The 12,359-nt window shown below is 35.5% G+C and overlaps 1 protein-coding gene across 8 annotated transcripts in view; it reads left to right on the forward strand.

Moving 5' to 3' along the window:
• FIG4 (FIG4 phosphoinositide 5-phosphatase) overlaps positions 1-12,359 on the forward strand; it is a 130,505-nt gene that overhangs the window by 93,012 nt on the left and 25,134 nt on the right. The window contains exon 24 of one of the 8 annotated variants that reach the window (XM_042986968.1): positions 272-884. The exons of the other annotated variants lie outside the window; for them this stretch is intronic. Coding sequence (XP_042842902.1) covers positions 272-311 — 40 coding nt within the window. The 3' untranslated portion in view covers positions 312-884. Of the gene's footprint in view, positions 1-271; positions 885-12,359 lie in introns of those variants that run through there. 8 annotated transcript variants of the gene reach the window in all.

Below are 12,359 nucleotides of genomic sequence, written 5' to 3' on the forward strand. Positions count from 1 at the left end.
ACTCCTACCAGTTCTCTGGGAGTTTTTAACCAAGCAACAAATGCCAATCAGTGTAGGTTAAAAGGAACATGAACACACATATTATTAATGCCTGCTATTCTGTGGCCTACCTATTCCAGGAAGATGTCTCACTCGTTTAGAAATTACCTCTAAGAAATTGTTCAAAATATAAGACATAGAGTTTAGATAAATGCTGCCTAACTTACGTTTCTTCCAACACAGGATAGGCTGAAATGTAATATAAGGTAAATAAGTGTGTTTACTCTTTCAGAACCATCAGGTTGAATTTATTCCCTAAGTCCACATCATAATAAGAAGCATTTACTGACCTGATGGTGAATGCCCACAGGTAAGGGTTTCTATTAGGGGAAGGGCTTCACAAATCACAGGGTACTTTCATCTCATCACATTTTCCCACTGATGAGATGAACATGACACAGTGGCCATGATTAATTCAACTTTGTTTTCTTTTCGTGACTCGTTTTCAATGCTGTGTTCCCTATGTACGAGTCACTCTCTGGGGTCCCCCCGCACTGATTTCATCTAGTCCTCTGCAGACAGTGCTCTGGTCTCTGTGCTGCAGGCTAGTAAGTATTTCTACCTTCACGGGTAACTCTTGTTATCTTTCCTAAACACCCGTAGTACAGTCTCTAAAGGTTTAAGGATTTAGCACAGTTAGGAGGCAGTGATCAATGGTTAATCAGCTAATTCCCTCCACAGGCGAGAGATGAGAAATGACAACACTCCTCAGCCCAAGGAAACTAGTCTGTGACCTCTTCCTCACCCCAGAAATTACCACGACAGTCTTTTTTCCTTTTTCGTTCTCTTCTTTTTCTTTACCCTCTTTGGCTTTTCCTTTTTACCTTTTCTATTTCTAGATGACCCTTTTCTGTTCACTCCTTCCCCTTCTGTTTCTTTTTACTTTACCTTCTTCTCTCCCTCACCATCCTCTCTCCATCTCTCCTGAGTATTTTTAATTTTTTTTTCTTTGTAATACAGTAATCTCTCCAAAACAGAAGTTTCCCTCATGTATTTCCCTCATATCAAACTGTAATTCTTGACTCATTAGTGAGCCATGAAGTTAATTGAGTGGGCCCCCACACAGTGAAATAAAATAAAACCAAACTGAATCCAAAAGAGAGTTCCAGTGCATGGTGAAAAGTATAGTTGTCTTGTTTAGTGGCATTTTATTTCTCTGCATAAATAAGCTATATATTGGTTTGCTGTGCAAAGTGCATTTCTTATTGTAGGTAACAGTCACAGGTTGGATTTATATGAATGCACCTTTTCTAGAACCACATGACTTAAAAAATTCAGCTCAGTTCCTGGCATGTAGGTATTTAATAAATGTTTGTTGATTGAATGAAAGTGTGTTTGAGTGATTTCTCTTGGGAATAATTAGAAACAGAAAAGAGAGGTCAGCAAGACAGAAGAGTCAGGAAGAGATGAGAGAGTATTCTGTGGTATATCCATCATAGGTAAAATAAATGCAGGCCTTGAAAAAATATACTCTCGTTACTTAAAATGAATCGAGAGCTGGGATGGGCATGTAAGGGAAGGAAGTGGCAAGAAGCCAAAGCTGAAAGAACAGAAGAGCCATTAGATATTTAGATAAAATGAATGCCTCTTTATTGGAATATTACCTACAATAGCGTCTGCATACTATGTTAAGATGAACTTAATGGAGCAAGGTGAATTTGTTGAAACTTTCAGAGAGGGCTATCCTGGAAGGTTTCTAGCATATAAAGAATAATAAATGTAAATTTAATTGTAGGTACTTGAGTTATTAACTTAAGGTATCAAAATGCCTTTATTATATATTTTTTAAATGTTTATTTTTTAAACATGTTAAAAAATTTTTATTTTTTAAAAATGTTTAAATGTTTATTTTTTAAATGTTTATTTAAATGTTTAAATGTTTATGTTTATTTTAAATGTTTAAATGTTTATTATATATTTTTAAATGTTTATTTTTTAAATGTTTATTTTTTAAATGTTTATTTTTTAAATGTTTATTTTTATATATTTATTTAAATGTTTATTTTATGTTTGTTTGAGAGACAGCAAGTGGGGGAGGGGCAGAGAGAGAAGGAGACAAAGACTCTGAAGCAGGCAGTGCAAGGTCAGTGCAGAGCCCTGCGTGGGGCTCAAAATCACAAAGTGAGATCATGATGTGAGGTGAAATCAAAAGTTGGACACTTGGACACTTAACCGACTGAGCCACCCAGGCACCTTTATGTATTTTTTAATTGTGCGTATTACCTGTTTTATTTTGGTAACTCCCACTTATGGGGGCTTTCACAGGTTCACATGAAGTCTTAAGTACCCCCTTAACATGGGTTTTGTTGTCAGTTTTAGGAACATAGCTCTTGTGTAAGGTAAGGTATACGGACCTTATTCATAGGGTATCAGAGGCAGTAAATGACAGATGTTTAATGCGTGCTCACCATGTGCCGGTTTGATGTTTGTGGTACACAGTTGAATGGGTTATAGTCCCTGCCTCTGAGGGTTTGCATTGACCTGTGGGTTGGTGATTCTAGGTGTTAGGGAGGTGCTATGAAGAGGACAGCAGAGGAGACTTTGGGGGTGTACAGAAGAACCCAAATCAGACAGAGATTCTTGGGCAGGCTTTATTCTCAGGCAAATTCTAAGGGAAAGATGGAGTTATTTGGCTGAAGAAGACAAAGAAGGCTTTGGGCAGAGGCTCAAGACCATGCACTACTTTTGGAGATCCAGACGTAATCCTATGTCTAATACAAGGGGATTGTCACTGAGAGACATAACACAGGTAGAGACAAAATTGGGTGGAGGTGCTAAGTGAGAGACAGTGACCCTGGTCCTATAAGCTTGTTTTAACCAGGGGAGTGATAGGCTTATATTTGCATTTTAGAAAGGTCACTCTGGAAGTAAGCCTGGAGAATGGATTGGAGGCAGGGAGGTAAACAGTGTATCTGTCAGAAACATCAGGACAAGAAAATGATTGGAGTGTGCTATTGACAGCTGAAAATAAAGAAGAGGGATTATTTTGCAAAAGTGGAATCTATAGCATTTCGTAAAACTTGGTGTAGTAGATTGGGTGTGAGGAACATGTGAGAGGCTGGCACTTTCTGGTGTGGTTGACTAGTTCTGGGTTGCCAGGATGAAGATACATGACATCCTTAAGTTTGGGGGCTAAGGTTGCATTCATGACAGTAATAGCACATATAAAATGATTTGTCTGGGATTCATGAGGTTTTAGATTACAGAGATTAGATAAATTTAAGTTTGGGGGTTTTATTGCTCTTGAGTTAAAAAGCAAGTTAAATTTCTTTCTCTAAAGGGATCTGAGTGAAATAGTTTATTATACATGCTTTTAAAATTTTCTGGAGACCCATGTTCGGTTTAGAGGGGGAAAATACTTCAATTCCTGACAGAGATGAAGAATTTATTATGGCTTTAAATGTATTTTTAGTCTGTAAAACACAGTCTAATTTTTTACATGAGCAAGCAGGTTAATCCCGGGGGAACAGATTTGGATATCTGATATGGCCATGTGAGGGGTATTACTCATTGGTTTTCTTAGCTCTGTATGCAGGAATCACATTTTGTAACTGCTTAACCTTTTGTTATTTTGTTAGTTTACCAAATTATCAACAATTTTGTGTATGTAAGGTGAGTGGGATGGTTTTGGACAGATAGAGTGATTACTGAGCCTTGTGCTATGTCACCACGGCTTCCTAACAGCTATTACTTTTGCACAACGAAAATGTGTGCCCAGGTATGATGTATGCATTGCCCTTGTCTTCTTTGATCATATATGAGAAGTCTTTTCAGTTAAGATAAATTTTTGGTTGAAAGACAAAAAGTACTCTCAATTTTATATTTAACTGAAGCTGTACTGTCCTCTGTGTTACGCAGAACTCCTTGGTGCTTTTACACATGATTTAAAAAATGAAGTACAAATTCCTTTAAGTCCTGATTGTGTTTAATATTTCACCAACAGGCATCAGTAGTCTTTTAATGATATATAAGTAACTTTCCTTATTTATCATTTTATGTTATCACTCATTTTCCTTATGGTCTTATGAAGAAATTTGAGGAGTACTACCGTAGAAATCAGTTGCATTATGTTTTCATAATTAGAAGTCTGCTCATATTTTATAAACATCCTTCTGCCATTCCCTCCCAATTTAATGGGAATAGAAAGCCCTCAGTAAATAGAACCCAACGTGTGGTATTTTTAATCTAAAACCAATCTAGGGAGTGCCTGGCTGGCTCAGTTGGTAGATCATGCAATTCTTGGTCTTGGGGTTGTGAGTTTGAGCCCCATGTTGGATGTAGAGATTGCTAAAATGAAATCTTAAAAAATAAATTTAAAAATAAAATAAATAAATAAATAAATAAATAAAAAGACTATGAGTTACTTGAGGGCAGGGCTTATCTGTTTTTGTATACCCAGGTTATTGGGGATACCTGATACATAGCAGGCATTAAATAAATTATGAATGCATAATATTCAATATTTAATCATTTTACCTTTTTTAGTAATATCATGCAATAGTTAGGTGTGAGGGAGAAATACCGAGGTTAACCAATTGGAGAAAACGGCAAGACAAATGACAAATATTCTTAAGTTTTTATTTGACTGTATGCTTGACCCTTAAACAACATGGCGGTTGGGGTCCAACACCTCCTACCCTGCATAGTCAAAAAGCTGTGTTTAATTGTGGACTCTCCCAAAACTTAATTACTAATAGTCTACTGCTAACTGGAAGCCTTAGTAATAACATAAAGTCAAGTAACATATGTTTTATATGTTATCTACTGAATTCTTACAATAAAGTAAGCTGGAGAGAAGAAATTGTTAAGAAAATCATAAGGAAAAGAAAATACATTTACAGTATTATGTTTATAAAAAAATAAAAACAAAAAACCCTGTCTGTAAGTGGATGTATACAATTCAAACCGATGTTGTTCAAGGGTCATCTGTAGTTTATTTTCAGGTTTAGATGTAGCAACTCAAACTTCCTGTCATGTATCTCATCAATTTCTCAGTTGACAAATATTTCTATCCCTATTGGTTAACTTGTACCTTATGTTAGGACAAGTTAAAATAGGGCCACGATACTCTTTTTTCATTTTATTTCAATTCAGCTGTATTGAGATTTAATTGACACAACATTGAGTAAGTTTAAGGTTTACAATATAATGATTTTATATATGTATCTATTATATAATGATTACCACAGTAAGGTTAGTTATCACACCTATCACCCCAGATAGTTACGTGTGTGTGTGTCTGTGTGTGTGTGCATGTGTGGTGAGAATTTTAAAAATTTACTCTTAGTAACTTTCAAATATACAATACAGTATATAACTGGAAGTTTGTAGCTTTTGACCACCTTCACCCACTTCCCTAGCCCCACCTTCTGCCTCTGGCAACCACCACTCTATTCTTGGTTTCATTGAGTTCAGAGTTTTTAGATTCCACATGTAAGTGAGATCATGCAGTATTTGTCTTTTTCTGACTTATTTCACTTAGCATAATGCCCTCAAGGTTCATCCATGTTGTCACAAATGACAGAATTTCTTGTTTTTAATGGCCAAATAATATTCCATTACATACACACACTCTCACACACACACGTTTCATAAATATATACATCTTGCATTTTCTTGTTTCATCCATTGATACCCATTTAGGTTGTCTCCATGTCTTGGTTATTGCAAATAATGCTACAGTGAACATAGGGGTGCAGATAACTCTTCAAGATAGTGATTTCCTTTCCTTTAGCTATATACCCAGAAGTGAAATTGCTGGATCATATGATATTGCTATTTTTAATTTTTTGAGGAACCTCCATACTGTTCTCCATAGTGGCTGTATCAATTTGCATTCCCGTCAACAGTGTAAAAGGGTTCTCTTTTCTCCACATCTTAACAAACCCTTTTTATTTCTTTTTTTTTTATAAAAACTATTCTAATAGATATGAGGTGATATATCATTGTGGTTTTGATTTGCATTTCCCTGATGATCAGTGATATTGAGCACCCTTTCGTGTTCCTGTTGGCCACTTTGTATGTCTTCTTTGGAAAAATGTCTATTCAGGTCCCTTGCCCATTTTTAATTGGATTGTTTGGGGGTTTTGTTTGTTTTGCTTTTGCTTTTGTGTTGTATGAGTTCTTATATATATATATTTTGGATTTTAATCCTTTGCCAGATGTGTGGTTTGCAAATATTTTCTTCCATTCTATAAGTTGCCTTTGCATTTTGTTGATCATTTCTTTTGCTGTACAGAAACTTTTTAGTTTGATGTAGTCCCACTTGTTTTTTTTTGCTTTTGTTGCTTAGGCTTTTGGTGTCATATCCATAACATCATTGCCAAGACCAGTGTCAAGGAAATTTTTTTCCTATGTTTTTTTCTAGGAGTTTTATGGTTTCAGATCTTACATTTAAGTCTTTACTCCATTTTGAGTTGCTTTTTGTGTCCAGTGTAAAATAGGGGTCCAATTTCATTCTTTCACATGTAAATATCCACTTTTCCCAGCACCATTTATTGAAGAGACTGTCTTTTTTCACAAGTATTCTTGGCTCTATTGTCAAATATTATTTGTGTATGCATGAGTTTATTTCTGGGCTCTCAGTACGATTCTGTTGGTCTATATCTTCTCATGCCAACATCATACTGTTTTGATTACTATGGCTTTGTACACAAGTTTGAAATCAAGAAGTGTGATGCCTTCAGTTTTGTCCTTCTTTCTCAGGATTGCTTTGGCTATTTGGGTCTTTTGTGGTTCCATGTGAATTTTAGGGTTATTTGTTCTATTTCTGTAAAAAATGCTATTGGAATCTTGATAGGGATTATCTTAAATCTATAGATTACTTTGGTTAGTCTGGACTTTTTTACAGCCCTAATTCTTGTAGTCCATGAACATGGGATATTTTTCCATTTGTTTATCATCAGTTTCTTTTTTCAATGTTTTACACTTTTCATTGTATACAATTCTTGGTTACGTTTATTCTTCTTGGTTACATGTAACGTTCTTAGTTACATTTATTCCTATGTATTTTATTGGTTTTGACGCTATTATAAATAGGATTGTTTTCTTCATTTCTTTTTCAGATAATTTGTTTTTAGTGTATAGGAAGGCAACTGATTTTTGTATGTTGATGTTATATCCTGCAAATTTACTGAATGGATTTATTAGTTCAACAGTTTTTTGGTGGAGTCTTGTAGGATTTTCTATATATAAGATAATGTCATCCGTAAAAAGAGATAATTCTATTTCTTCCTTTCCTATTTGAATGCCTTTCCTCTCTTTCTGTTGCCTGGTTGCTCTGTCCAGGACTTCCAGTACTGTGTCAAATAGAAGTGGTGAAAATGGGCATCTTTGTCTTGTTTCTGATGTTAGAAGAAAAGCTTTCAACCTTTCACCATTGAGTTTAATGTTAGCTACGTACTTATCATAAATGACCATTATTATGTTCTTCTATACACAGTTTATTGAGAATTTATCATAAATTGATGCTGAATTTCATCAAATGCTTTTTTTGCATCTATTATTCTATTAATGTAGTGCATCATGTTGATTGATTAGCATATGTTGAACCATGCATGCATCTCTGGGATGAATCCCACTTGATCATAGTGTATAATCCTTTTAATGTCCCAGTGAATCTGTTTGCTAGTATTTTGAGAATTTTCACACCTATATTCATTGGGGATACTGGCCTGTAGTTTCCTTTTCTTGTAGTGTCCTTATCTGTCTTTGATATCTGGGTAATGCTGGCCCCATAGAATGAGTTTGGGAGTGTTCCCTGATCTTCATTTTTTTTTTTTTTTTTTGGAACAGTTTGTGAAGGATTGGCTTTAATTCTTCTTCAGTAGAATTCATCAGTAAAACCATCTGGTTCTGGGTTTTTCTTTGGGGGCAGGTTTTTTGTTACTGATTCAATCTCCTTACTCATTAGTAGTTTGTTAAGATTTTGTTTCTTCATGATTCAGTCTTGGTTGGTTATATGTCTCTAGGAAATTATCCAATTCTTCTAGGTTGTTCAGTTTGTTGGCATATGGTTATTCATAATGGTCTCTTAAAATTCTTTGTATTTCTGTGATAATAGTTGTAACATCTCCTCTTTCATTTATAATTTTATTGATTTGAGTCCTCTCCCTTTTTTTCTTGGTGAGTCTAGCTAAAGGTTTGTCTATTTTGTTTATCTTTTCAAAGAATCAGCCCTTGATTTTGTCTGTCTTTTCTATTATTTTCCTATTCTCTCTCTCATTTCTGCTTCAATGTTTATTATTTCCTTTCTTCTGCTAGTTTTGTGCTTATTTTGTTCTTCTTTTTATAACTCCTTGAGGTGTTAGGTTAGTTGTTTATATGAGCTCTTTCTTTTTTTCTTCATGAATGTATTTATCTCTGTGAACTTCCCTCTTAGAACTGGTTTTGCTGCATCCCATAAGTTTTGGTATGTTGTGTTTCCATTCTTATTTGCCTCAACGTAGTATTTTTATTTCCATTCTGATTTCTTCTTTGATCCATTGGTTGCTCAGCAGTGTGTTAATTTACATGTCTTTGTGAATTTTCCACTTTTCCTCCTGTTATTGATGTTTCTACTTTTATTCCATTGTGGTAGAAACAAAAAAGAAAAAGAAAAAGATACTTGATAAAATTTCAGGCTTCTTGACTTTGTTGAGACTAATTTTACAGCCTAATTCGTGGTCTATCCTAAAAATGTTTTATTATATGCTTGAGAAGAATGCTTACTCTGTCGCCGTTGGATGGAATGTTCTATATGTGTCTGTTAGGTTCATTTGGTCTACAGTGTTTTTCAAATCTGCTATTTATTTATTGATTCTCTGTGTAGATAATCTGTGTGTTGACACTGGGGTAGTAACTGCGTTGCTGTTTATTTCTCTTTTTAGTTCTATGAGTATTTGCTTTATATATCTAGGTGCTTTGATGTTGGGTGCATAAATATTTGTAATTCTTATATCTTTGCAGTGGATTGACCCCCTTTTCAGTATATAATTACTTTCTTTGTCTCTTTTGATAATTTTTAACTTAAAGTCCATTTAGCTGATATAACTACTCTGCTGCTTTTTCTGGTTACCAGTTACTTGAAATGTCTTTTTCCATCCCTTCACTGTCGGTCTGTGTGTGTCCGTAAAACAAATCCAGTTTCTTGTAGGCAGCATATCGTTGGATCTTGTGTTTTATCCATTTAGCCACTCTATGTCTCTTGATTAGAAAATTTAATACAGTTATGTTTAAAGTAATTAATGATAGGTAAAGACTTAGTGTTGCTATTTTGTTCATTGCTTTCTGTTTTGTTGATTCTTTGTTCCTTATTTCCTCTCTTGCTATCTTCTTTTGTGATTTGATGGCTTTTTGTAGTAGTAGTATGCTTTGACTTCTTTTGTATGTCTACTGTTGTTTTTCCTTTGTGGTGAGCATGAGGCTTACATAAAATATTTTTATAACATCCTATTTTAAACTAATAACAACTTCAATAGCATACAGAAACTGTACTTTTACCTATCTTCCTCTTACATTTTAGGTTACCAGTGTTACAGTTTACATCTTTTTATATTGTCTATCCAAAAATAAATTGTTATAGTTATGTTTTTTAGATATGTTTTTTTTTAAACTTTAAACTAGAGTTGCAAATGAATTACACACTACTATTGCAGTATTAAAGGATCTGACTTTGATTACATATTTACTATTACCATTGAATATTACACATTCATATGTTTTTGTAATGTTAATTAGCATCCTTTTATTTCCACTGCCCACTAAGCCCCCTGGCCAGACAAGGCCATCAGCTCGGCTATGCAGATGAGCACAGCCACCACTTAGGATCTCTGCAGGGGCGCAGCTGCAAAGAGAAATGTGGTCTGCCAAGACTGAGCCCTGGTTCCTATAAACCCTGCCTACCTTCTCAGTGGTCAAGCCCTGCAGATTTCCTCTGATCCCTGTGAGGCAAGATCCAAATGGGCCTCCTGGGAAGGGCCCTGCCACGCTGGGGGTGCTGGATGTCCACTTTGGGCTCTTTTCCCCCCAGTGTAGAAACCATATGCCCAGGGGACTCCTCTTTTTTTTTTTTTTTTTAATATATGAAATTTATTGTCAAATTGGTTTCCATACAACACTCAGTGTTCATCTCAAAAGATGCCCTCTTCAATACCCATCACCTACCCTCCCCCCCTCCTACCCCCCATCAAACCTCAGTTTGTTCTCAGTTTTTAAGAGTCTCTTATGCTTTGGCTCTCTCCCAGGGGATTCTTCTTGGTATGGCATTGTGCTGTCCTGGGAAGGGGCAGTGTGGTCGGAGTGTAGCCACTCCTCTGAACCTTTGTAAGGTCATCCTTCTCAATCTTTGTTTTTCCAAGGGGGTGCTTTAGCCTCATCCCTGGGTCCTGAGATTTTCACAGAGCTGTCTTGTCTATGGGTATTTGCCAGTTGGCCTTGTGAAGGGGAGTGGTCAGGAATGATCTGTGGCACCATCTTGATCCATACTTGCCTGATTTTCAGTTCCCTGCTGCTACCAAATTGCTGCAGCTCTTCAAAAGAATTCCTCAAAAGCATTCCTTCCCCATATGTAACTGGCTCTTAGAATCCCGTGATCAGCATGCGTAGAATAGAACCATGATTTCCTAATTTCCACTTGTCTGTTGTTTTCAAGTTACATGAAGCTCTAAAAGTTTTGCTTTGTTTTTATATTTAACTTACTCTTAGAGGCTTATGATTAAAAAAAAATTACAGCAGTTTGATCTCAGTTGAAAAGAATGAAAATTTTTCCATTTTTAAAAATCCTCTCAAACCCACATTCCATTAGCGTGTAAAAAAACCCTAAGATGGTTTACATCCATTAGTAAAGGGTCATGGTTTCTACTCTGTATGTGTGATGTCACCAAAACACTAATTAAGCACCAAAGTACCTGAATAAAACGTATCCTTTCCTCTCCAGAAGTAAAAAGGGATCTTGACTTTCTTAACCATTTTGTTTTACTATGTATAATTGTGTTAGGAATTCATTACTTAATGTTAAAGTCAACCAGCACTGTACATCAAAGTAATATTTCTTTGAAAATAAAACTCTTTTAGGCTTATTTCAAAAGAGAATTGCTAAATTAATAGTTCCTTTATTATTCGGTTAGCAAATAGGAAAGTAAATTGACTACAGTTAATATGTTAGGTACATTTATTTCTAACAATAGACTAGAGCTAGGAAAAACATTCTGATAATCTCAGAAGAGTCAATAAATGTTTAGCAGATAGCAAAAGAGCAAAATGTAATTTTAGGTATCTTTTTGGGAACTCTAAATAAAATTGCTAGCATACCTCAGCTATATTATGTGTTTGGTTCCAGACGACTGCAATAAAGCAAATATTGCAATGAAGTAATGCAAATGAATTTTTTGTTTCCCAGTGCATACAAAAGTTATGTTTATACTACAGTGTAGTCTATTAAGTGTGTAATAACATTGTGTCAAAAAAACAATGTATAGACCTTCACTTAACAAATACTCTATTGCTAAAAAATACTAACCTTTTAGCAAGTCATAATCTTTTTGCTGGTGGAGGGTCTTAACCTTGATGTTGATGGCTGCTGACTGACTGTTCAGAATGGTGGTTGCTGAAGGCTGGGGTGGCTGGGGCAGTTACTTAAAATAAGACAACAATGAAGTTTTGCCGCATCTATGGACTCTTCCTCTCATGAATGATTTCTCTGTTGCATGCGATGCTGTTTGATAGCATTGTACCCACAATAGAACTTCTTTCAGAATTGGAGTCAAACCTCTCAAACCCTGCCACTGCTTTGTCAGCTAAGTTTATGTCATCTTCTAAGTCCTTTGTTGTCATTTCAACAATCTTCACAGCATCTTCACTAGGAGTAGTAGATTCCATCTCTGGAAACCACTTTCTTTGCTCCTCCATAGAAGCAATTCCTCATCTGCTCAAGTTTTCTCGTGAGATTGCAGCAATTCACTCCCATCTTCAGGCTCTACTTCTAATTCTAGTTAGTTCTCTTGCTGTTTTCATCACTTCTGCAGTTACTTCCCCCACTGAGCCCCTCAGAGTCATCCTTGAGGGTTGGACTCAACTTCTTCCAAACTTTTGTTAATGTTGATACTGTGTTGTATCTCCATTGCAGCTAGCCTTTTAGAAATTTGTCAAGTTATGGTCGAATCAAAGACAAATATTTATAATTATCTGGAACAATGATTAAAATACTCCTTCATTTTCTAACTACATATCTCCATGAGGCCAGAGTTTCTTCATATACTTGAATCAAAACAACATGTCGTGACAGATTCAGCCAGAAGCATATTTGAGAATTCAGTTGTCTGATATTAAGACATTAAAGAGAT

The sequence above is a fragment of the Panthera tigris genome, chromosome B2 (assembly GCF_018350195.1).
Source record: "Panthera tigris isolate Pti1 chromosome B2, P.tigris_Pti1_mat1.1, whole genome shotgun sequence".
In the NCBI taxonomy this organism is placed as follows: Eukaryota; Metazoa; Chordata; class Mammalia; order Carnivora; family Felidae; genus Panthera; species Panthera tigris.